Source organism: Emydura macquarii, unplaced genomic scaffold (assembly GCF_026122565.2).
Source record: "Emydura macquarii macquarii isolate MOO-44397 ecotype Brisbane River unplaced genomic scaffold, CSIRO-AGI_Emac_v2 contig_1551, whole genome shotgun sequence".
Lineage (NCBI taxonomy): Eukaryota > Metazoa > Chordata > Testudines > Chelidae > Emydura > Emydura macquarii.
In genome coordinates, this window is record NW_027131688.1 from 4,480,049 (window position 1) to 4,506,770 (window position 26,722).

Genomic DNA, 26,722 nt, shown 5'->3' on the forward strand with positions numbered 1-26,722 from the left:
GGTTGCAGAGTCAAAACTCTCAAAGACCACTCTGCTCTAGGGATACATAGAACAGTGTCTGCAAAGCCTGAGTAAAACACGTCCCCTGGAACATTAATTACATCATTTCTCCAGCACCCTGGGAATGCAAAGTATAAGTTAAGTTTACTACTCGACCTCTGCTATAAGAGGGCCCTGCACAATGACACAGCTAAAGTCACACAAAGTTCTGGCTCCTAGCGCAACTCGCTGCTGAAAAACACAAGGCTAGGTTTTCAAAACCGGAATGAAATGTGCAGATATTCAAAGAAGCAGGAAACATGCTCACAGCTGAGGTTTATACAGATGCACCAAGAATTCGGCACACACCTTATCTTCAAACTAGGTGAAAATCTGGATGTGCCTTAGTGCCTGAACAGTGTTTTTTATATTTGATTTTGAAATCGAAAGGAAAGGAGAGAAGCAGTGGGGAGCACATGCGGATTTTAGTTGGATACTCGGTGTCTCTTTAAACATGCAGAGGGCAGATCAGAGCAACTCAGCTCTAAGGCCCAGGAACATCCAGGAGTAGGGTGTGGCAGCTACTAAACTTGCACCGCAGCTGTTTGTGAAGCCGTAGAGGAAGTTTTCATTGAGGGCCAGCAGTCTGGTGGGTTCCACACATGTTCACCATCTGTGAGATGAGACCATCAGAGCTCAGCACTGGAGGAAGGGTTCTCCTGGTTCTTGTAAAATAGGAACCAGCTCCAAACTGAATGGGAAGCTTTTGTAAGATTCATTCATAATTCTCCTCCTTCCCTGCATGCTTCTGCACTGGTCCTGGGTACAGGTTTTGAAATGAGGAAGCATCCCAGACGAGGCAGAAAGAACAGCTAAGTTAATTGTTAGAGATTTCAGTTCGATAAAGGTCACAAAAGGCTAGGAGTGTGGTAATTTAAAGAGAGTTGGGATGGGAGGCGGGCAGTTTTCATAGCCCAGGTGGATGGGTGGAGGGAAAAGAATCAGAGGGCTAGGGAAGGGGGGGGGGGGGACTACAGGATGAGTGCAGTAGTTATAAAGAAGGATGCTCAAGAGAGACCCCTGAAGAACAAAAGGAGGCGGAGCCAGCAGGAAGACGCTCCACCAAAGGTCATGCTGCCACGTGAGTCAGCAAGGAAGAGTCCAGAGTCCTGGACGCCCCAGGAAGAGAGGGTCTCGCGCATACGAGGATGGCTTACAGGTTTTAAAGCAGTCGTGAAGAACGAATATGGGCAGGAGACCCTGAGAACAGGCAATGAAGGGAACGTGCAGTGAGTTTTGCGTGGGACGTTTCAGGGCAGACGCCAGATTGGAGGGGATGAAGTAGAGAGCAGGTGCAGGTTCCAGGAGTTTCGAGGAGAAGAGAAGCAGGAAGTTAAAGTGATAACCTGGAGAGGAAGGAGGGTCTAAGTGAGGTTTTCTGAAGGGCAGGGAAATGGAGCAGTATTGGAGCAGCCAGTTAGAAGAGAGAGATAAGTTGCCAGGGACTGGAGGCATGGGAGGAGAAGTGGATTGTTCGCACAGGGTTGAGCAGAACTCATGAAGAGAGTGTGGTATCATGAAAGCTTTGGCCAAACACACACTGGAGGCACGGGAACTCTTGAGTTAATGATGAGGAGAAGCTTTACTTACTGTAGTAGCCTTTTGATGGCACCCATTGGTCACCATTTTACTGAAATAATGACAGTCATGCAGTATTCTTGTGCTTTGGTTTTTTTGTTTGTTTGCCAATCTTTTGATAAAGACAGACTGACTCCGGGGCCTCTTCACTTTATTCTTTGTTCTCCCCAACAATACTGCACTATACTGAGGGGCTGCTGTGAATACTACGTGCAGATCTGGTTGCCTCATCTCAGAAAAGATATATTGGAATTGGAAAAGACACAGAAAAGGGCAAAAAAAAAAAAATGAGTAGGTGTATGGAACGGTTTCCATACAAGGAGAGATTAAGAAGACTGGGACTTCTCAGCTTGGAAAAGAGATGACTAAGGGGGGATATGATAGAGGTCAATAAAATCATGACTGGTGTGGAGAAAGTAAATAAGGAAGTGTTATTTACTCCTTCTCATAATACAAGAACTGGGGGGGTCACCAAATGAAATATTAGGCAGCATGTTTAAAACAAACAAAAGGAAGTATTTCTTCACACAACACATAGTCAACCTGTGGAACTCCTTGCCAGAGGATGTTGTGAAGGCCAAAACTACAACAGGGTTCAAAAAAGAACTAGAGATGGAGGATTGGTCCATCAACTATTAGTCAGGATAGGTAGCAATGCAAAACCATGCTACAAAGTAAAGAAGCTAGAGATGGAGGATTGGTCCATCAATGGACTCTAAAATAACCTCTAATTTAGATTCCATTATTTTATATGTATAGTTGGGATTATGTTTTCCAATGTGCATTATTTTGCATTTATCAACATACATTTTGAGTCTTTGGTTAGCTGTCTTCATATTATTTTTTGGCCCTCCTAATTATATTTGTACACGTCACTTGCTAGAGTTTATGCTCCCTTTTATTTTTCTCAGTAGGATTTCACTTCTATTTTTTAAAGGATGTCTTTTTGCCTCTAACTGCTTCTTTTTCTTTGTTGTTTAGTTTCGTTGGCACTTTTTGTTCCTCTTACTATGTTTTTTAACGTGGGGTATACATTGAAATTGAGCCTGTGTTATGGTGTTTTAAAAAGTTTCTATGAAGCTTGCAGGGATTTCACTTTGGCACTGTACCTTTTAATTTCTGTTTAACTAACTTTCTCATTTTTGTGTAGTTCCCCTTTCTGAAATGAAATGCTACCATGGTGGGCTGTTTCGGTATTTCCCCCCTTATAGGGATGCTAAATTTTATTCTGTTATGGTAACTATTACCAAGCAGTTCAGCTGTATCATCTCTTGGACCAGATTTTGTGCTTCACTTAAGAGTAAATCAAGAATTGCCTCTCCTCATGTGGGTTCCAGGACTAGCTGCTCCAAGAAGCAGTCATCTAAGGTGTCAAGAAACTTCATCTCTCCATCCGATCCTGAGGTGACATGTACCCAGTCAATATGGGGATAGTTGAAATTCCCCATTACTATTGAGTTTTTTATTTGTATAGTCTCTCTAATCTTCCTGAGCATTTCACAGTGACTATCACCATCCAGGTCAGGTGGTCGGTAGAATATCTTATTATTCAAGCATGGAATTACTATCCATAGAGCTTCTATGGTACAATTTGGTTCATTTAAGATTTTTATTTCATTTGACTCTATGGTTTCTTTATCATATATAGTGCCACTCCTTCACCAGTACAACCGATTCTGTCCTTCCGATATATTTTGAACCCCGGTATTACTGTGTTCTATTGATTATCCTCATTTCATCAAGTTTCTGTGATGTCTAGTATATCAATATCCTTATCCAATATGATTTGACATGAATTTCTCTTACGATTCACAGTTAAAAGCAATGTATATTTCGGAGTAAGATTAGATACATACACCATCATTCCAAACCCTAAACGTGATAGCACAGGGAAGTCCATGGCTGTTTTCTCTTGGGAGCTATGCGTTAGCCTAACATGAAAATGAATTTGGTAATCTCATACTCATCCCTCATTTCTCCACATAAGCACCCCTTTCACCTCCCAGCCATTACACAAACATTAGTGTGATTGGTAGGCAGCATTCCAGAGGCACCAGAGACTGGACAAGCAGAAGTCCAGCTGTTCAGGACTGAGATGCTTTGGCAGAGATATCTCAAGAGGGTGCTATTATTTCTCTCTCATCCTGACGAGCACTGAACTCACTCCTTTTTCAAAATGATCAAACCAAGCTGAAACCAAAACTAATCATCTTACACCAACAATCAAATGTTGTCCTGGGAGTCCTCTGACATTTTGTTGGGCAGCTTTGCTCAGCGAGGTCAGAATTTGGCCCTGTGACAATTAGCATGCACTGCGCTTCCGTTGACAGTCGCATCAGAGAAGCCAAGGATTGAGCAGACATGGAAACTTCCCCTGTCCATGCTCCATAGACGAGGCTAAAGCAACAGTGGAAGGATCAGTGATGTGATTATGCTGTGGACAGATGTCATTCTCTAGGGACGTCAAGCTGACATCTTACCTACCTCTAACATTTTCTTGGAAAATGCTGTGCTTCTTACACGTCCTCACTGTATCCTTTACTGCCAAATACCATAAGCAGCTTTCCAGGGGATTTTGTTTCTTTGAATGACACTCACTAAACCTGACGCAAACTCAGCATCTCTTGCCATTAAAAAGAAAGCTCCTGCTGCAGACCTGCCTGGGGGCTGCCTTGGAACGGCTAGTCGTGCAGTGGCAACTAATAACACTCGTTCAATTCATCTGATTTAGTTAGGGCTAAATCCTACCTGGGGCTAGGAAGGGGAGTCGAAACGGAGCCCCCGGCATGCATCAGAGGGATTTTTGTCCCGAAAAATGTAATTTCAGCAACATAAACGTGAAATCAGCTTGATGTTGGAAATCCATTCAGACACATTCTGATGCTCTGTTCAGTCATTGGGGTTTCATGGGATTCAGAGAGACCCCCCCCCAGCTGTTGTTTATACTTTCTTAATATATAAATATATATAACTGAGATATGCCATGGTCCTTTAGAAATATCATGTGTGGCTTTTTTAAAAAATTACTTTGAGATGTTTCTTTTGCATTTTCATCCAGGGCCAGGGCCAGCTTACAGAAATCCGTACTGAGACGTTGTGATAGTCATCAGAGGAGAGTTATAACTGCTAATCAAGTGACCCCAACTCTAACAAGAGTCTGAACAGACTCTCACCTCCCCAAGGCGGGGAACTCAAACCACTGGTGGAGTGCTAGGAAAGAGCTTGCAGCCGTTTCTCTCTGTCATACTTGAGAACGCCCTTTCTCAAAGCCACGTTCACATGCACCGAAAAGCAACTCCCTCTGCTGCCCGATGCTTTGAATTAAGTGACTCCATGCTGACCCCCAAGGGTGGGCTGTGTGGAACAAGCCCAAAGTGATGAAGGTGCTAATTGGACACCGCGCTATCATCTGTATTACCATAGCACCTGGCAGCCCCAAGCATAGAACAGAACCCTACTGTGCTAGGTGCTGTACAAAGGGGCTACCATTTAGATGCTGGTGACTTTTCTTTCCTCAGTAGGCTTTATGTATTATTTTTTTCCTTAAAGAAAACCATCTTTTCTCCCACAACAGCGGTTTTCAAACTTTTTTGCTGGGACCCTCTTTGAAAGTATTTTAGGCTGTGACGACCCACCACCAAAAGTGATGATTGCCCCCCCCATGCCATGCCACCCTTATCAGCATGCATGGGGGCTGGCAGCTCGTGACCCCCCCCCCCATAATAATCCCATGATCCCCGGAGGGGTCACGACGCTCAGTTTGAGAACCCCGTCCCACAACAAAAATGACAATACCATTGGCTGCCTCTCACCTATGTGCTGTCCATACATGTGATAGTAGAAGCTAAAACAATAGGCCGTGTTGGTGACTCCATAAGGGTTTTTAGGGGCTACACTGAAAACAGGGCTAAGAAGTCTGGCCTTTTCTCCTTCCCGCCTCGGGCGTGACGTTTCAATGTACATGTAGAAACCTAGAAAAAAGCCCAGAATGGAAATGGTTAAGTTCAGTCTTTAAACACATTCTCTCTCCATGTAAGGATGCTCAGTACCAGAGCTGTTAAGAACCTTGAACCATGTTTCACATTTGTCTGACTCTGCTGAGCTCACTGGGCCTTGTTTGCTGCATTTGACCTACATAAACCACATGCGTTTCCACGAGCAAATAATTCAAGGAGATATTTTTTCTATTAACAGAAAAATCTGTGCTCGTAGCTTAGTACTCACAAGCAACTTTGTGTATGCAGTGTGTATATTTTGTGTATGCAGTGTGTATACACGAGACAAGGGGAGATTTTCGGTTTAGGTTCATCTCAGTTTCGAGGTTGCAACGTGTTTACAGAAACAGCGAGAGACAAATATTTTTTAAAATAATGAAAAAAGTCTTGATGTCATCATTACAAGGAGCCTTTCCAGTAGCCTTCCCAATCACAGTTCAAAGGTGAAAGAACACATAATCCTGCTTCTGGTCCATGTCAGCATTATAGATACTATTTCCTTAGTGTGACTTGCGCAATCACTGTAAACAAGCTCAGGAAATGCAAGCATTACTTTGGCTGGTAGTGCAGGTGGGGTATGTACCATAAAGTAGTGAGTGATCACAGTCCTGCACTGTAAGTCTGAAAGTCAACAATCAAATGCACATAAAACTCAGAACCCAGCGCTTTGGTTAATAGGGAGGGCAGATTTCAAATCACGCCCTTTAGCAGGATGCACATTGAAGACAGGGCAATGAAACCTGCAGTCTGACAATCTGAGAGAGACCACGAAAGAATTTAAAAGACTAAAAAGCTACAGAACATTGTAGGGAGTTTGAAAAACACACCACTACAGGACTTAGCGTATGAAAGTGATCAGCTTTAAAACGGCATTAGAAATGGTCACAAACAAGGCTGGTCAGGAGTCCCAAAGCTCGGTTTTAGATACAGATCTGACCTCTGTATGTAAACATTCGCATGCAAGGTTTTGCTTTGGGATCATCTCTACTAAATATTAAAAAGTCCCTACAGAATTAACATAGGTCAGTTTTTTCATCCTAAATACTGCTGGATGTCATGTAAGAAAAGACAAGGCTGACTGGGACTTAAGATGTGCAGCAGGTCCTCAGTGGAGCTATGTTGATTTACGTCAGGTGAAGATCTCTTACTTCAGAAATCTAAGCTACGTTTTACCTTCTTTGGAGCCACTTCGGTCTGCGTTGGGTCCAGTGTTTGGGGTATATTTTGTGTCCCGTGTGGCAGTGCTCTGCTTCGTCCAGTCAAAATTGTCCGTATCATCTTGAGTGAATAGACATATGTTGCCATCTTCAAATCCACAGTGAAACTCTCCTACAGCCAACACAGTAAATGAACATGTCTTCAGTCATTGCCACCCCTTTTCTCCTAATGTGAAAGTGGTGAAGTACAACAAACTTTTTAAAGGACAATGGCCATTCTTAATATTGGAAGCTGTGAATTTCTCTGAAATCAGGCTAGAATGTTAAGAGGGTGTCTTTCCTTTACCAGGGTTATTTTATTTATTATTGTGATTGCTAAAAAATACACCTGGCTGTCCTTCGCAATGTACATGTAAACTGAGAACATGCACAGATTTTATCAAATAGATCCCCCTCCACCATTATCCATCGCCCCTTTTTAGCTCACCCACCCTTCGGAGAAGCCTAGGAGAACAGATACCTTTATCGCATACCCATAATGACAAGAGATCTGGACTCCAGTTTAAGGAGCAAGCGAGGTCTACAATCGAAGGCTTCTTAGCTGAGGAATTGTCAGTAGTTTCCTCCTGTTTACACTGTGCGACTGTCAGCTCCTGCAACTCATTGTATCTCAACCGCTGTGTTATGACATGAGCACAGAGCTGTACTTTTGGCTAGCCAGTAACCCAAAACATTCAAGACTGTGGGGCCTGGATTCTCATCTCCCTCCCAGCAGTAGGGCCTCAGGGCACCTGCTGAACTTTACGCCCACGAGCAGCCTGACTGAGGGCTCTGTCCCAGCACGGTCAGTGGATTTATTTCTTCACTGGAGGGAGAGAACCGTTGTCTGTACACCATCTATTTGTTACAACCTCCTTCACAAGCACACACTGTATACTCACCACTGTGCAGTAGCACACCACTAACCTCCAGGGCTGGGCAAATAATGGCTTTTTTTGGTTCGCTGGCAAGTACAAACTTTTTTTTTTTAATCATTTTGAGTCAAACTGAAAATGAAATTTAAAAAAAAATTTAGGTGAATCCTTAAGTCCAAAAAACATTGAGTCAAGGCAATAGTAAATGTTTCATTTCAACCCGACTCAAAAAACGTAATTTCAATTGCAGGGATTTTGACAGAAGCCAATGAAGACTACATGCACAAAATAGGTGGGGTAGCGGAAGGAAGGAGGACCTCCTGGATAATCTTGAGTACAGTGATTACCCTTAGCGTCCTGGCATTTGGGAGATGCACATTCTATGCCCCCTACACCTCACGTGAAGAAGGGATTTGATCATGGATCTTCCCATTGCAACAGTGTGCACTAACCAGTGAGCGAGGGCTCTCTGTCAATCTCTCCTGTTGAATCTTTGTATTCATTTGAACATTTTTATAAATAATTAAATAATAATTGAAGGAGGGACTTCAACTTGGGTCTCCCACAGGCTAGGCAAATGCTCTGACTACTATTTTCCAAACTCTATGCGGGATTAGTCAGGAGTGCTCAGTCGAGCAGCTGTGCAAATGTTTAAATATGTCATACATCCATTTAGGATGGTGGTGTTGTACTGTGTCAGTGAGATCAGCACATGGGCCCTTGGAGCTGGAGCTAAGTTTGGGTAAGGATCACAAAGAGTGGAGGCCAACCTGAAGCTGATCTGAAACCATCTAATACCCACGGCTGAAAAAAATCAAGCTTGAAATTTCACCCCAAGCCCTACGGCCGCTTTGTGAGATTTTTCTGCATCCTGCTTCTGGTTAGCTAGAAAAGCTGTCAGAAAAGTGTCTGCTCCATAGTGTTGAGTGTGAAACATTCCCTGACAAAACCAGGTTATCCCAGACACAGACGTCTACTCCCTCAATACAGTGATCAGATTTACTTGTTTCCTCAGATAAATCCACTGAATTTAGTAGAGCCATCGAAAGTTGACTGTAAGAATCAAGTTAACTAAAGCACAATCCCTCAGTGAACCTGAAAGGATGTTCATCATCAGTATAACTAAGAGTCAGCTGTTCATTTGTTTAATTATGAAACTCTTCCCCACATCATTTTGGAGTCCAATTTAATGGAAAATTGGTAATATACAAATTTGTTAAATACACGTGCAGCATCACAATGAAGAAGAAACCTGAAAAATAGTTACACGCTCTGGGGTATCCAATAACCCGAACAGTGATGCATGTGAACTGATGCAGATTAGCATTTGCTGCTTTATTTCTTCGCTCACAAAAGAGTACACAGTGACACTGACAAAGCTCATGAAAGAAGTGCTGGTGCAGATAAAGGACTATGAACAAAATAGAAGCTGAGTATGTCATCTCAAGGAATGTATTTTACACTCATCCAATATTAAAAGAGCTTGTTCCATGTAATATCCTGTATGTGTACATGGGGCTTATACAAGCCCTTACTATAGCTTCCAAGGCATTTAGCTGCCATCCATGATGGATGGATGGAAACTGCAGCCTCTGATCCTTGCCCACATCGTGCTGAAAGGAGAGGGTGTTGCTAGCAGGTGCCTTGGAGGACCAGGGTGGGACTGGCAACACCTCCACTAGGGTCTCCCCAAGGAAGCTGCAAGACATACTAATTCTGATTAAATGGGAATTGATTTGCATTGGCTCGTCCCACAAGTCTTCCCCTTCCCCCCCCCAAGGGGATTCAAGGTTGAGCTGTGGTTCCAGGGGTGTCCTGACAACAAGACTCATGTCGATATGGGGCTTGGGAGAGCTCAAAGTGGCCCCTTTCAACTGCCCAAACATCCAAGCAAATCTCAGAGCAGCCACAGGTTTTGTGGCCCAAACCTGCCGCCATTTCTGGGAGCTGGTAGGGGGCCCATCACCCCTCTCAACTGCCCCCAAAGCATAGCATTAATAGTGAACTCTGCAGATTGAAATGCAGGGTCGTCAGTACCCTAAACGTGCTGCTCCTGCACAGAGTGATACTATTCAAGGATGAAATCTTGATTACGTGACAGCTAGCCAGAGTGGAAAATCTGATCCAGCTCCTCCAACAAGCTGAGTTAAAGTCAGCCTCTCTGTCTGTCTTGCAATTTCTAACGGAGCTGCAGTAGTTTAAAGGCTACATTTGCACTTTGAAGCGTGCAGTAGAAGGTTCATTTAGAAATTCCACATCAGCAGATTAGAAGCCTTTTTCTTTGAGTGAGCAAAAAAAGTTTCTTCAGGCCCAATGAAAAAGTAAGCACAAGTTTGCCATTTATTTAACACAGTGTCAGCTGCAAATGGGAGTCAGCCATTTGGAATAAATTGGACAGGGTTAGCGCCAAGTATTTTTGGCACTACAAAGCTATAAACAAACAGACAAAAGCATAAACAAGAACATAACTTGAGAGATCAGATCTGTATATCTTCCATACAAAAATTCAAGAGGTTTTAAACAGATCTTCCTTTATTCATCTATTAAACTGGTATATCCTGAGCACTGGCAGTATGTGCTTCCCAACACAACCCTGTCTGGCTGAGGTGCCCCAGCTCATGATAGGTTAGATCAGTCTTTGTATCCATTCACATTTTCTCCCATCTTCTGAGCGCATCAATAAGAGAGCAACTCAGCACTGTAGCCTGGAATTAATTTCTGGTGCAAAGTGCACCTGTCACAAATAACAGGTTCTTTATTCAGGTGACTATTTGGTGCCAGTTAAGGGAATGAGATGGGTGAAACAGACAGAAACTGTATGAGATTCAGTTAATACAGATGAATATAACTGAAATAATAGAAAAACCATTACGCATAAGTATAGGAATAAGAAGTACTGTAAAGTAGTTTCCTGCATTGTTCATACTTACAATCTTACACTATGGATACTTACAAGCTTGTGGAGATATTAGAAACCACGATGAAATGAAAAGTCAGTGAAGCACGCCACGAGAGGAGATGATGGTTTTGGATGTCACCTACACTCTAATTCCTGAGCTCCCAACTTGGGCTAGGTCTGACAAACTTTTATACACCTCTTTTCCATTCCACCCATATACATCTGGGACCACATCTGATGACGTCTCCGCTTCCTATTCATATCTGGCATTCCAGGAGACCAGTAGTGGGGTTCCACTTTCCTATACACGTTATTTCAGTGGACCATAATTACATTTCCGACAGGTAACCCAACCATTCGCATCAATACCTTTTACCAACAGTGCCGGTATGTCAATGCGAGTACATTTTACTGAAAAAAGATGCTATCCTCTGTTTGTGGTTTACCTCTTTAAAATGCATTGCTGAGCTGTAACAAGATACCTATTACTAGATGATATAACCTCCAGCCCCAGAACTTCCTCGGCTGGGCCCCACAGGTGAAAATACTGGGGTCAAGTCCAACTCAGACTCCTGCTTCTCTGTTTACTGCATTACCTGTCGTGTGGGGAAATTGCAGCTGCGATATATCATTTCATAGCCTTTGTTCAAGCAATAATACTCCTGATAACAAACTTATGCCTATCAAGCCTCATTAGGCCTCAGCATACTCCAAACCTAATTTAGCATGACTCTTTATCCTTTACATCCTCCTACTTGCATTTCAGCTATATTGGCTTCACTCACAATGAATAGAAGGACTTTTGAAATACGTATATTTTAAGCTAGCCTTATAATTCAGGATCAGGTCATAGGCCTCAGGTCAACAGCATCAATATGGTGGTGTTGCTTTTATTTTACAAGTCCATGCCAATTTAGGAAGCAGATTGAGGCCATTAATTACTTTCACTGCTAATCAGGGCCAAATGTGAAAATGCCTCCTCAAAGTAAAATGCTCCGGATGCTATTATTAATCCCTCATGTCATTCATTGCTCCATAAAACCCAAGTTTAAATATGAATATTTAAATTCTAATCTCTTCCCTTAGTCAGACATAACTTCTGTTCACAGTAATGGGAGTTACATACACGTGCCATGAAAACAGATCCTTAATGGTCTTTAATAAACTCACGAAAGAAAGGGAATACAGATTTAAGGCTAAATCTCAGCCTTTAGGTGGATAATGCTCACTTAGCTATTGCAGACGTCTCATAATAGACAATAATTTTATGTAATCTGAGTGCTGCAGAATTTATGCAGGAAGAGAATGATTGTGGTCTCATACAAACCAGTTTATCCAGGGCAAATCCATTGACTACTCTTGATTTACACATGAGATAAGAATCAGGCCGCTCAAGTTAAGGTAAAGGGCAGAATTTCCTTGATTTTAAATACATTTTTAATTGTCCATGAACACAGAATTTTGGTGGTTTACTTACATAGACAGACAAAGATATAGCATCTTTAAATCAACACTTAAGAGTCAAAGATGATGAGAATCTAGGAAACAAAGATGATGGGGTTGAATGGATAATGGAATATGAAACTTTTTATCTCCAGTTTCCAGGTTTGAATCCATGTAAAGGATGAAGGCCTGGCTCTACTGAAGGCGATGAGAATTTTGCCATTGACTTCAGCAGAGCCAGGTTTTTGCTCCAGATGTTATTGATTTAAAGTTGTTGCCATCTGATTGGATGCGCTCACTCCAGGTCTTGATTGACACATTTCCCCAAACTCACCAGCACAGTTGGAGGGTGATCAGAGCAGACAGACCAAGGACTACATTGGTAGGGCAATGAGATTCTCCCTTTGACTGATAAAAGTGATCCTTCTTACTAATGCAGCACGGATGTTTTTCACATTGAAATTGCTCTGTACACAGAGGACTTGAAGTCCAGGACTGTTCAGCTGGCTTTTTTACTGAGCAATACATTTACCAAGAAAGAAGGAAAGAACTTTTGAACTTTTGAACTGGAGACAAATGTAATTTAATGCACCTGGGATCACTATTGAATATGTTCTTAATAACTTAAATATATATGTAGTCAATGAGGGGCTATTTAAATGACCACTGAAGTCAATAAGAGTCTTTCCAATCAGCCCTAATTATTAACACACTACACAGGATCATTAACAAACAGGTTTAAAATTTACACAAGTATTTAGTCATCTACTGTATTCTTGAACTGTAGAATCAGAGAAACTATTCACAGTAGCCGAGAACCAGTTTTACTCCCCATTGTGGTTGACTGATAGCAAGAATACCGATGAGCCTTCAATAGTTTAGGCTCTTTCTCTTTCCAGCTGTATTTCTGCACATCTGACTAAACATGATGTCTGGGCAATAAAAGGTATGTTTCTCATTGCCCATAGCACTTTCCATCTTTCTTATTCAGTTTGCCACAGCAGCCCCTAACACTCAGCACACGGCCAGCGTGCTTATGGAGATTTATTTTTGTCAAGTATCCCTACCAGGATATTTTGTCAAATATATCACCATGGGTAAACGTATATGGATTTCAGCATAGTAACATACTTTGGAGAAACAATAAGAAATCTCTGCTCTCATTTACTTGAACATCTCATCCAATAAATTATTATAGTTTTTCAAAATCATATGTACAAATAACTAGAGAGACTCAGAGTGTCACAGTTAAATTTCCTAGACCTGAAGAAGAGCTCGGGGGAGCTCGAAAGCTTGTCTCTCTCACCAACAAAAGTTGGTCCAATGAAGGATATTACTTCACCCACCTTGACTCTCTAATATCCTCCAACCGAGATGCCTACAACAACACTGCATACATATATATTCACTATGTCTTCCACACTATCTATCTCCTCTGTCTATCCCATAGAATACAACCCTTCTTGTGGTATTTCTACACATCTGAACTCAGAGGTGTGTGAATATGAGAATGAATAGAAAGGAAAGGTTAACCAACAATAGTATAATTGGGTTCAAAAAAGAATTAGATCATTTCATGGAAGATAGGTCCATTAATGGCTATTAGTCAAGATGGTCAGGGACACAACCCCAAGCACTGGGTGTCCCTAAACCTCTGACTGCCAGAAGCTGGGAGTAGACAACAAAGGATGGATCACTCGATAAATTGCCCTGTTCTATTTATTCCCTCTAAAGCACCTGGCATTGGCCACTGTCAATAGACAGGCTATGGGCTAGATGGTCCATTAGTCTGACCCAATATGACCATTCTTATGTTCTGATCTTATGTTCAGTACAGTGTTTACTGAACCTCAGTAATGATTCAGCTTGACTCTATGGTGATAGATCTGGTTGGTTCTTATTTTATCTGAACCAGTTTGTCCTTCTCTGGTGCATCTGTACACACTCCCATAGCAAAGCACGGAATCACTATGGCATGGAGCGATAATTCATCTCCCTTATGTACATGTACCTATCTCCAGGATTTATGAGTTTCTGACCAGAATCCAAAGTGTCAAAACACCATGACAAACACTATAGTGTCTCTGGTCCAACAGGAAACAGAGAGAGGAAGTTGTATCAATCTTAGGAGAATGCCTTTTCTTTCAAGATTATTAACCTAATTTCGCAAACTCATGAAGTTTGGGTGCAGAGTTACACACTCAAGTATTTTCGTATTTGTCCGGATTACACTAAGGAGTCCATAGCTTCACCCACTCGTTCACATTCACTTTCCCCTTTCACTGTTAATTAAAGACCATTTGCTCACAGAACTGGAGGACCTTTCAAAGCATATGCACTTTTCCCTTAGGGATTAATCAGCTGTTTGGGACACTGGGAACGGGTACATGCTGCAGCCCCAGTCGTCTATTGATCTGAGTATTGTTTGTTTAGCAACTGGGAAATAAAAAAGTTCCAGTCTCCAACTGCAGGCGAGTGCAGCCGTGTGTGACAGAATTAAAATGGACCTTATGGAATTCACGGACCATCGCTGAAAATGAAATGCTGCCCATTTGTTGCATAACCACGAAGCAACAATTAATGCAAAGCTAATTCTTCAAATGAATAAGTGAAGCAAAGGATAAAATACTTACGTAAGTGAGGATTTACTGGAGCTGGAAGAAAGACAAAAAAGAACACAATTAGCGTGATTTGAAAGTCTTTTAAAAGCAGACCTCTACTTATCCTACGTCTTCCCCTGGGGGCCGTCTAAGAACTCTGATGATCGCATACTGTTAGGGTCAGCAGTAACAACCACCTTCCTGCGGGATTGAGAAGGTTTTGCAGCTCCTTAAAACTGTCCGAAGACATCAGTGCTGAGTAATGGGAGATACTCCTTCTTTCCAGGGTCGAGCACGCTCTTTCACACCAATCTCGGCATTTACAGTAAGATGCCAGAATCAGGCATCAAACCGGGACCCTCACACTAGTTATTTTCAGGAAGAAAGCACCCATGCAGCGAACAGCAGGCTGATGTCTTAGTGTTGAAGCCAACCCATGATGGAAAACGGGTAGAAGTCACAGAGTGCAGAGGGTTCGTATTAGACCTTGAGCATCACTTACTCTAGCAGGACACTGGCCCTCTGTATTCCAAGGAATGTTGCCCATAATGAATCCATTCTCATGTGATTATAAATGCTGGCATGTGAAATTTCAGCCTAAATCACACTTCCTGTGTTACATTGTTTCAGCTTTCTTTAAATGCAGGGGGGAGAAGGGGCAAAAGTGGGGGAGGGAAAGGAGGCCCAGGCTGCCTCTAGCCGCTGACCAGAGCTGGGTGGCATGGGAGAAGAGACTCTTTTCGTCAGGCATGACGGAGGAGCAGCCAGGCAGTTGTGATCCTGTGTGCCCCACCCCCTTGCAATCATTCCAGTGCCTCTGGGAGAAGTGGAGTAGGGGGCTCTGGGAACCCTAGCCCCCAGGAGGGTGAGAGGATTGGAACTGCACTTTTGATGCTTCCTGGGGAAGTGGAGATGCAGAGGGAGGATGTGGCCAGGGGCAGCCAGAAACTGCCTGGCCCCTGCTGCAGATGCTGTTCATCAGCTTGACCGTCTGTCCGGGCTGGTTATCGGGCAGGGAAGAGCTCAGAGCTGGGGCAATGTGGGGGGTGAGGAGCACAAGGCTGGGTGTGAGGTAGCAGGAGGAGAGTGGGTGGAGCTGGGTGCTGGGAGGAGAGCAAGGGTCCGGGTGCAGAGGCAGTGTGATGAGAACTTTGGGCCCCCTCTTTACAAAAATTCCAGTCACACCCCTATTTAAATGAAGTTGAATGCCAGAAAAACATGCTGGAAAATGCGCTTGGGAAACAAACCGAACATGTAGCATTCCCAAAAGCTCCCATCTGACTTTCAAACAATAGCAGGCTGAACATACAGAATTTCTTTTTAGTAAAAGACAACATAATGTAAATAAAGTATTCGATTCTAAAAAGCTGTATAGGATGCTGCTTTGTATAACATTTTTCACTGGTTGCATTATATACTTACCTTTAAAACAATGAAGGATTGAAAGCTATTGGCCAGGACATAAATAAAATACAGTTCTTAAATGTATTATCCCACTGCCCTCTCTATGAAGTTCCGGGTACAATATATGCATATCACTGAAGGATTATAAACTTGGAAGGTTAAGGCAGTCATTTTATAAAATATTACGGTAATTACTTTGCTAATCACACAGATCCAAAGGAGGACGATAAGGCCCAGTAATCTTAAGCCTCAGAGAATGGCAGATAAACTTGGTTGTGCGGTTCATAGATCTGTGGTGTAATTGCTTTGAACTCCCCGGGACCCACATTCTTTTTTTTCCATCTATAGAACCTTTACTTCTACAATTCCACAATGGAGTGTTTTGAAATCAGAATGACAAGTCCCTATTTAATGGAGTAGGGATGAAATTCATTCTGGTCTAGAGGGTCAGTACCACCCCTATGCATCACTGAAGACCTCAAAATAAGGCTGAACTGGGAATTAGATGGTGCACAGGCCATGTACTATGCCCCCTGCACAGGGGTGAATTTCATCTGGGGGGTAATTCAGGAAACAGAGACCTGTTCCTGTAACTCGTACCCATGAGAGATTGTGGGTTTAAGCCCAGAATCAGAAAGGGACATTTATCTAAAGAAACTCTGCAATCTAATTCTGCCCCCAAATGACGTTTGATTAAACCTTGTAACTCTACTGCCCTGTAGATGTAGACAGGTAGCTTTGTTAATAACAGATTTCATCCCAATTATTATCTCCATGCATTGATATGGCTAGTCACCACTTTGCTTCTGACCTTCCCACCTGAGTTATACGTAGATGCGGATTCCACCTGGCGTTTTCAAAAAACGTCTATTTAGTAGCTCTGCCTTTTTATCTCGCTTTACCTACAAGAATGATCTGTGATTTGCCAGAGAAATGTAGCCCTTCCATTCCATTAGATAACCACACATGCATTTGTTAAAAAAATTATCTTCCGCTCTTCAAGAAACATTCATTTTGTGTGCTTCTTGAGTGGTTGAATGCAGAATTAGCGGAAATTGCTGGAAATGGCATTGAGTGAGGCTTGCTTTGTAATTGTACAGAGAAGTTTTTATAGAAACTACCATTAATGGGTCACCTTGAGCCATGCTATTCAGACTAGTCAGAGTACAGCAACCAGACCAAACAGGGCTGTCTGCCAAACAAGCTTCAGTTCAGGCTGATTGACAAAAGCAGAACAACAAATTAAACTATGGTTAGGCTGAACTTATTTACACATGGTGAGCTGGCAAAAAAGCACTCTCTGAAATAATGCAGCAAGTAGCTATAAAACAGGGGCAAATGATTCTCAAATTCTCATTTCTGAAAGGTCAGGTTGCTGTGGGAGCCAGAAGTCGTAAGTAAAATTAGCCTTGAAGGGAAGCTAATGGATGACTGAAGGACTAAATTCCTAAGGTTGAGTTTGAACTGTTGAGAAACTCTTTAAAGTTCAAAGTTATAACCATTCTAGTCAGTTCATCCTGACTCCAGCTGATCTGATGCTTTATACAGAAAGCGAACTCGGAACAGAAAGAATTGTGATAAAACTGTTGGACTCTGCTAGATACAATCTGTCTGTTCAGTTAGCTTTTTTCCCCCCAGGCACACGGGGCATAAACCACAGTGTAATTTCAAGACCTTATTTCTGGTGAACCATGTCCCTGCAGGTTACACCACACAAACCATGGCAAAGAGCTCTTTTATGTTCTCGTCTTCTATTCTTTGTCCAAAAAAAAAATTTAAAAAAACCTTTTCACGTTCAGCATGAGATTCTCTTTCAATTTATAAAACCTATATATGAACCTATTTAACTTCACCACAAATTCTTCCAAAATTAAAAACTTGAAGGAAAAATCAAGGTGGCCTTATGTGCTAGTCCAAAGAACACACAAAATTACACTCATTGCCAGGAGATGTTGTGAAGACCAAAATCATATTAGTTAAGCTCACGGAGGATAGGGCCATCAATGGCTGCCTAGCCAAGATGGTCAGGGATGAAACCGCATGTTCTGGATATCCCTAGCCTCTGAGTGCCAGATATTGAGACTGGATGACAAGGGCTGAATCACTCAATAATTGCTCTGTTCTGGTCATTCCCTCTAAAGCACCTGACATTGGCCACTGTCGGAAGACAGGATCCTGGGCTAGATGGAGGACCATTGGTCTGACCCAGTATGCCCATTCTTATGTTCTTACACATCTCATTAAAATAAAAAAGGATTAATAACTTTGGAAGTCAAAGCTAAGGTAAAATATACTTTATCTTCAGCTATCTCATTATATTTTTTATTATTGGTATGATAATTCCAGCTAGGCGGGAAACAGTTCCCCCATCCAAAAGAAAATTTTTGAGATACTGAAAAAATGTTCATCCCAAACTGGGACAAAAAGTCTAAATTTCAAATTTGTTGCAAACCAAAAATCTGAAGAAAAGTTTTAGTTCAGGCTAATCAGTATGTTTGGGTTTGGATTTTGACTTTTTTTTCCTCTTTTTTAAAACATTTTTAGTCTAAATTTATTACATTTTTTAAAATGAAAAGCCGTTTCAACTCAAAACTTCCCAACTTGTACATCTGAAAACAAGATTTTTCCTCCCAAAAATGTTTCCAGTAGGGACATTCATTGAAATTGACCCTGTCTGGCAAACAGTTTCTCTTTTGACAAACGGGCATTTTTCAGTGGAAAAAATGATATGTTGAAAATGTCATGACCAGCTCTAATTACAATAGTGCATAGAGGCCCCCGCTCAAGATCAGGATTGCATTGTTCTAAGCACAATACATATACATGGTTGGAGAGAGTCCTTGCTTCAAAGAGCATGAAATCTAAATACACAAGGCAAACAAAGTGAGAAAGCTTAATCAGCTTAATATTTCCTAAGAGACACAAAGGAAAACAGTCATGGCTGAGGATCTGGCCTATTAATTCTGACACCTAACTTAACACGCTGTTTTTAACACACACACCCACATATTGGAAATTTCTGTTTGCCCAGCACAAAAAAGGCCTTAATTTTGTGCTAGAGTGCAACTCACTAATCTTCTTTTCTAACGTCCCAATCCTGCAACTGAATCTATGTGGCTGGACCTTCGCACCCACCTAGGGTGACCAGACGTCCTGATTTTACAGGGACAGTCTCGATATGTGGGGCTTTTCCTTTTACAGGTGCCTATCACCTACCCACTTCCTGTCCCAATTTTTCACACTTACCATCTTGTCATGCTACTGCCACCTGGAGTCTGATCTGATCTCAGCATCAAGGTGTATAATACTTATGTACTCTCCTAATCTACAGAAGATGTTTTGGGTTTTTTTTTAAATTAACATTTACCCTACCGATATGTAAGTGTTCGAGTAGTAACTGGCAGGCTGGCATGGCAGACTATTCTTGTTCTGTACAGGTATATCAGGAGTCTCATTCTATGTACTCTGGAGTAATAATGCTCTTTTTTTTTTTTGGATCGGTAAGACGAAGTGTAGTTTGCAACTTTAATTGCAACCTAAGAATTTTTTTTATTTTTTTTTAACATAGGAACACACATAAAGAAAATGTGTGTTCAGATTGCAAGTGCAATGACTGAAGATTCAGAAATTGTATAGTCACCTTTTACCATATAAGCCTACATGGATTTATGTGAAATGATGATGATGATTTTTTAAATTGTAACTACAAGACATAATTGTACTGCACTGGCCTACAAAGTAGATTAGTGCTCTTTAAATTGATGTGACTGTGCTTACTTGGAGCACTGAGTGTTCTCTTGCAGAATAATATATGCATCTATGAAGTGATTTGTCAAGCCAAGTCTGAATGTAATCATGATGTCATTCATACTATGTTAATCTGTCTTTTCTCCATGCTATGAAGTGGCCACAGTGGAAAGAAGATGGAAAATAAAGTATTTGTGTGTACTTTTGATTGATAGTATCCAGATATTAGTGTGGTTTCCTTTTTTGATCTACAGCCAAAAGTAGGAGTTAGGAGGCTAAGATATTTTCTAAAGAGCACGTTACTGAGATTTTCTGATTTATAGTTTCCACATTTTGGACATTAATTCAAATAAGCTCATTGGAAATTACATGTGTTTGTATCTGAACAATGTAAATGCTAATCTGCAGTTGCTGGTTTTCACTGACAGTGTGAATGAATTGATAGTGAGGAAGGTTTACCTGTAAGAAGTATGCTACATTTCGTTATCTGCAGAACTGTACATATGTGTAGATTTGGGGCTTATAAAGCAGTTGAGAAACTGTGGGTGGAAATTTCATTATTTTGAATGGGAATATTTTGAAAACCCAGGGAAATTATGATCACCTAGCGTATAATATTTTTGGGCAGATCTCCAGCTCATGCAAACCTGCCTCGCTTCGCTGAAATCAGAGATGCTAGAGCTAAAAACTGTATTTCTCGCCTAAAGCAAGCATACCATTCAGGGTGTCAATAAAAATTTTAAAGGTTGTTGAAAATAGGGCTTTTTAATGTAAGCCTGATACAAACCTTACCTGTGGAATGACTACCACCGCTCCATAATAATAAAATACAGGCACTCTGAAGTCTTGAGGAGATTGAACAGCATAAAAGCACATGTTTGTTTACATTTTTGAGACTCTCTGATGGATAAAAATGCTTGGAAAAGAGAGAGACTGCTAGTGCTTGAGACATGTATAGTACAGGTGAGTATTATACAAACATCTCCATACAGTGCTAGCAATATACCTCAGTCCTGGGACTTGCACTAATCTTAGTGTTTCCAACCCTGCATTTCCCTTGAGCAGAAAATAGCACGTGTGTTAAATTCTATGGTTTTCATAGTGAAAAGCTTTGCAAAACGGGGAATTAAAAATTAAGCTGTAACTATAATAGGATTTGGATTTAGATGTGAAGAAGGGAAAATTGGTGTCCTAAGTGGGATCCTGGTTTAAGTCAATGAAAACTGAGGGTTACTGGCTTCTTGCAGGATCCAGCCTCTGGTACCAGTAAACTGTGCATTTAAAATCAGTCTGTTCTGTTTTTACTTTTCTGTAGTTCACCGATGGCTTTTTAACCAGGGGGAAACTACAGAATTATAGTTACTGTGCCTCGGAAAAAAACATAGTGGATGTGCAAACCAGGTTTATTTTTTCCACACATATCTTTCAAGTTTTATGAAGGTAGAATCTGACATTTTAACTTCTTGCTGGTAGCCAGCAGTCCGCTACCACTGCCAGAAGCACGCAGAGGAAACTAACCTCTACGACTAATGTGGCCACAAAAAGAAAAGACATGATGAAAATTGTTTGTTGATTCTTGCAAACTTTCCAAAAACTCTTAAAGGGTGAAAATTCCCCCCCACCCCCCTGCAGAGCCAACACACAGACTATACACTGTGTAAACCCATCTTAATTCTGCAAAGTCGAATTTAAGTGGGACACCGCCCTTCTGTTCTCCCTCTGTACAGCTGTAGCATTCAGCTCAGTTCAAAGAAAGATGCTGCAAATTAACATCTCTAGTTAGAATGAGACCAAGCTGCATTTTATCCTGGATTTTAAAAAAAAGGGAATAAAATATAATTACCCTGATGATGAATGTATAATATACGAAGAGATATAGGTTATCAATATCAGAGCTCACAACGGAACACTCATATATTAGTGAGAGAATTAAACCAACTGTACTTTTCAATAAGAAATGTCCAAAGAGATGATGTGAGAAACGTTGGCTGGTACTAATGGAATCCAGGATATGTTCTTCTTGGAGACTGAATACAACTCAGTACACATTTGATTAAAAATATTCTGAAAAATCTTAAAATTCCAAAATGCTTCTCTGCTTGGCTGGATGACCCAAAGAACAAGTGTTTGCACTGAAAAGCGGTTTGCAAATAGTTACCTTAATCGTCCTTTCTAGCCACATTCCCTCTGCTTTTATTTTAATTCTTGGGTAAATATTTACAATGTGCCATCTACACTTATGTGGACTTGCTGCTGTGAAATGCATCTTGTCAGCCTATTAACAACCTCTCTATGAATCAAGCATTTCAAGGTTATAAATATAAAACTCTTCACTGGGGTAAATGTGTGTGATCTCATTATTTTATGGCTGCATCTAGAACACCTTGAAAATGTAGCTTTACAACAGGCGTGCTGAGACAACTGTTATGATAGTGACGCTGACATACACCCGCATTTGAAGTGCATGAAAGTAAACTAGAGTTCTACTTTAAAGGAAAGCGGCTTGAGATTTCTCCTGTTGATTTGCAGCCCATTTGTGATCTTTAAAGCAGCAAAGTTGCAGCCACCAGCATCAATAGCACTGAGTTTCATTCCAAAAGGACGGTATCCATCTGGCATATAATGCAAAGTGCTTGTTTTCTGCTGGGTGGTTTGATTTTGCAGTGGGTACCCAATCAGCACATTTAAACTGCGTGTGTATTTCATTCAAATCTGTATCAGTGTCTGATCGGAGAACAAACTTCCCTCCAGCAGAAGCAGGCCCTTTATGTCACACGAAGGAGGTGTTTCTCCCCATGCTGGACTAGACACTTCCCTTGACTTAACAAGTCAGCAAAAACCTGAATTCTGCAAGTGACCTTGTGGGTCGTGAATGTATATGCTTCTAGCACACTGCCGCAACGGATACTTGAAACAATCTCTTGTACTCCACAGGCAAGCGGCACTGCCAGAGGAGCACTGGGGAGATGTGCTAAGCACCCATCAACGGGATGCTGCTCTTTGCATATCTTAGGAAGAGGAAGGATAACCCAGGGGTTAAGATGCTAACCTGGAGCTCAGGCAACCTAAGTGACCTGGGTTTAATTCCCTGCTTTGCCGCGTACTCCCCATATGACCTTGGGCAAGTTGCTCAGTCTCTCTGGGCCTCAATTCTAGTTGGGAGGTAGAATTGCTATAGCCTTTGTTTTATGGAAATCTCCAAACGTCGTCAACATTTCCCTACCTAGTACTACACTTGTGAAGTGCTCATGTACTACACTACTACAGTACTACACTAAAGGGGCCATATAAGTAACTAAAGCAGGAGGGTATTGTACCTATGTACATAGGTACATATGGTAAGAGGGTATTGTCAGGTATTGGATTATGGAGGTTTCTTCCCTTATATTAAACCTCATTTCTCCCTGGATTATTCGAGTCCGGCCAGCAGATGAACAAGCATTTTTCACTTTGAAGTGCTATTAAAATGTTTCTTCTTTCAGCTCCTGCTTTGGTTAGTTCATCCATTCAGACACAAATACGTTGCTTAGACTTCTACTTTCTGCAAAATGCAAACATCTCGAGTTTGACGATTCATCCTGTGCGCAGGGTAACTGTCCTGAAGCGGAAAGTACATATCTGTGCCTGTGGAATCAATATTTCTGTTGATCTCTTCTCATTTTTTCTTGTTGATATTAACACACACACATAAATGATTTGCATTGGGATTGAGCATGGCTGAGCTAATAATTGATCATGAATAATTTATCTGAGAAATGCAGCCTGTTTTTCTTTTTCATGAACTGTGCACCAGCACTTTACAGTTTTCTCAAATCGATTCATTATTCAAAATTATTTGACAGATAATTTCTGGGAGTAATTCTTGGTCTGCAGATTGCCTCTGAGCCATCTGTTATAGCTGATATCCAAAAATCGAGCTCTCTTAAATATTTATATAGCACTGGTCACTGTGCGATCTAGGTGCTGGAATGTCTAGGAATTATATTGGTTAGTTTTGACTTGACATGTCACATGTCGTCTCTTTCCTGTTTGGATGAGGGTAACACAGAATCAGGTTTCTAATGCTGACACTTGCATTTCCAACTTTAAAATTCCCTTTCTACAAATATCCTCTAATATGTGCTTAAATGGACTTCATTTTTTCAGTTAAAAATCCTTCCCGTCACTGGGCCAGGTCCTCAGTTAGTATTATTTTGGCCCAGCTCCACTGACTTCAGTAGAGATGCACTATGTGGGGATATAGTCCTTTCATTATGAAAATTGCAGAAAGTGAACACAAAAGGGAAACAGACAGGAAAGGAGAATTCAATTCATTCAGCAAATATTCACAAAAATGAAGGTTTTTGTGCAGAGTTTGGAGATTTCCATCAAATGAAGGCTATAGCAATCCTACCTCCCAACTAGATTCATGTGAGCATCTGGGGGTTATAGTAGGAAGACTCTTACACTTGCCCTGAACTAGAGAGAGTCCGAATTTTTTTGGCTGAAACATTTTTGGGGTGAAAGAGGCTGTTTTTGTCAAAATTCAAATGTTCTAAAAAAGTGTCAAGATTGACAAAATTTTGTTTGGAAAAAGTTCCAAGAGGAAGGGTTTTGACATTTTCAGAAGGGAATATTTACCTTTGTTTTGAAACAACTTTTTAAAACTAACTTCATATATTATATATATATATATATATATATATATATATATATAAAATAAAAAGTTAGAAAGGTTAAAAACGGAACAAAGTATTTAGATTTTACCCAGACTAAATGTTTCAATCTACCCAAAATGATTTTTCCTGAATTTTATTTCATGAGAAATTTCCAAATTTTTGTGGCTTCGTTCCGGTTCAGAATCGAACAAAATGGAGATTGTGGAATTTCCAGGGAAATAGAAATGCCTGCCGCTGCCCAGCTCTATGCACAGCACCACGCTTTATGCGAGCACAAGGGTCTACCTGTGACAGTCTAATTACAGGATTGGGACCTAAAACATAATTCTACCCATTTCTTCAATTTCATGGAGTCATAGAGAAGAAGACCTCGAGAAGCCATCAAGTCTAGCCCCCTGCGCTGAGGCAGGACCAAGTAAACCTAGACCATCCCTCACAGGTGTTTGTCCAACCTTTGCTTAAAAATATCCTGTGATGGGGATTCCACAACCTCCCTTGGAAGCCAGTTCCAGTGCTTAACTGTCCTTACAGTTAGAAAGCTTTTCTTAATGTTGAACTTAAATCTCCCTTGTTGCAGATTTAGTTCATAACTACTTGTCCTGTCCTCAGTGGGCATGGAGAACAACGGATCACTTTCCTCTTTAAAATATTCGAAGACTATTATCAGGTCCCCCCTCAGCCTTCTTATCTCAAGACTAAACATGCCCAGGTTTTGTTTAGCTTTTCCTCATGTTTTCTAAACCTTTTATCATTTTTGTTGCTCTCCTTTGGACTCTCTCTAATTTGTTCACATCTTTCCTAAAGTGTGGCATCCAGGACTGGATACAATGCTCCAGCTGAGGCCTCACCAGTACCAAATAGAGCAGGACAATTACCTCCTGCGTCTTACATGCAACACTCCTGTTATTACACCCCAGAATGAGAATACTTTTTTGCATATTCATTCATTCACATTCATATTCAATATTAACCCATATTCAGTCTGTGATCCATTATAATACCCAGATCCTTCTCTTAGCAGTACTACTATTTAGTTCCTCCCTTTGTATTTGTGCATCTGATTTTTTCTTTCTGAGTGTAGTACTTTGCGTGTCTCTTTATTGGATTTCACCTTGTTTATTTCAGACCAACTTGTCACGGTCATTTCAAATTGGAACCCCATCCTTCTACATGCTAGTAACCCCTCCCCGTTTAGTGACATGCCGTCTGCATTCCATTAGTCACTAATGAAAATATTGAATAGTAGCGGACCCAATACAGACCCCTGCTGGGCCCCACTAGATCCATTCCCTCAATTTGACATCAAATCATTGATACCTGCTCTTTGAGCATTATTATGCAGTTTACAGTGACAGCAACTAAAGCCTGCTCTGAACTGCATGTTACAAGTTACTTTAAACAGTGTGGCCCATATTCCAATATGGCTTCTGTTACAGTAAGATCTTACCACTATATCGGATGACACGAATGGTTGCATCTCCCTCCCCAAATCTGGTGATGGGAGTCAGGCGGACTTCATAAGCCTCTGGCTTGATCAGCTCAGTCAGGTTGTATGTAATTAACTCTCCTTTCTGAATGTTTCCATTTACCGTGATCTCCTGTTCCCACCAACGCTGTTGTCCGGCCTGAAATCAAAAGAATCACGGAAAGATTGGAGCTTTTTGCACAAACTGCCACCATTTGATTCTGGAAATGGAGCACAGGGGTATGCAGAAGTGCTGCATACGTAGTATATTTCACTGTTTGCTTGATTAGCTATGGATCAGAACACAAAATCTCTCTTCTGTAACCGAAAACACAAAAGCCATTTTTTTTTAAATAACTAATGGATCATCTAATTGAAGTTGCAGAGGAAACTGGTCTTAAAAACCACAATTCCTACCCTCTGCAATGTGAGGGCAAATAAGTTAATTCCATTTGTTCCACCTACCATTCCTACGCATCAAACTCTTCATTCCATTTTTTGCTGTTCCACATCTGCTCCTCACAAGTGCTTTTGGGGGACACATAATGACAGACCTTTCAGAGTGCTATGAGGTTCATTAATATGAAAGAAACCAAGCATTTTCAGTTTTTCATCTTAAAAAGTTTCTAACACCTATTGGAAAGAGGCTTAATACAAAGCACCAGGGTCCTGATTTTTAAAAGTATTTAGTTGCCTAAAAATTCAGATAGCCACCTAAATGCTTTTGAAAATCCCACTAGCATCTCTCGGCATCTGTAGGCACCTAAATACCTCTAAAATTCTGGCTTTAAGTTACAAATTCAACGGAGAGACTCAATTAGGT

General features: G+C 41.2%; 1 protein-coding gene across 2 annotated transcripts in view; it reads right to left on the minus strand.

Annotated features, from left to right (window-relative positions):
- Window positions 1–26,722, minus strand: part of MDGA2 (MAM domain containing glycosylphosphatidylinositol anchor 2) — a 628,431-nt gene that overhangs the window by 18,068 nt on the left and 583,641 nt on the right. For both annotated transcript variants that reach the window (XM_067554719.1, XM_067554718.1), the window contains exons 11-14: window positions 25,882–26,059; window positions 14,659–14,679; window positions 6,786–6,941; window positions 5,430–5,588 (exon numbers count right to left, since the gene is read on the minus strand). In XM_067554719.1, coding sequence (XP_067410820.1) covers window positions 5,430–5,588; window positions 6,786–6,941; window positions 14,659–14,679; window positions 25,882–26,059 — 514 coding nt within the window. The remainder of the gene's footprint in view (window positions 1–5,429; window positions 5,589–6,785; window positions 6,942–14,658; window positions 14,680–25,881; window positions 26,060–26,722) is intronic.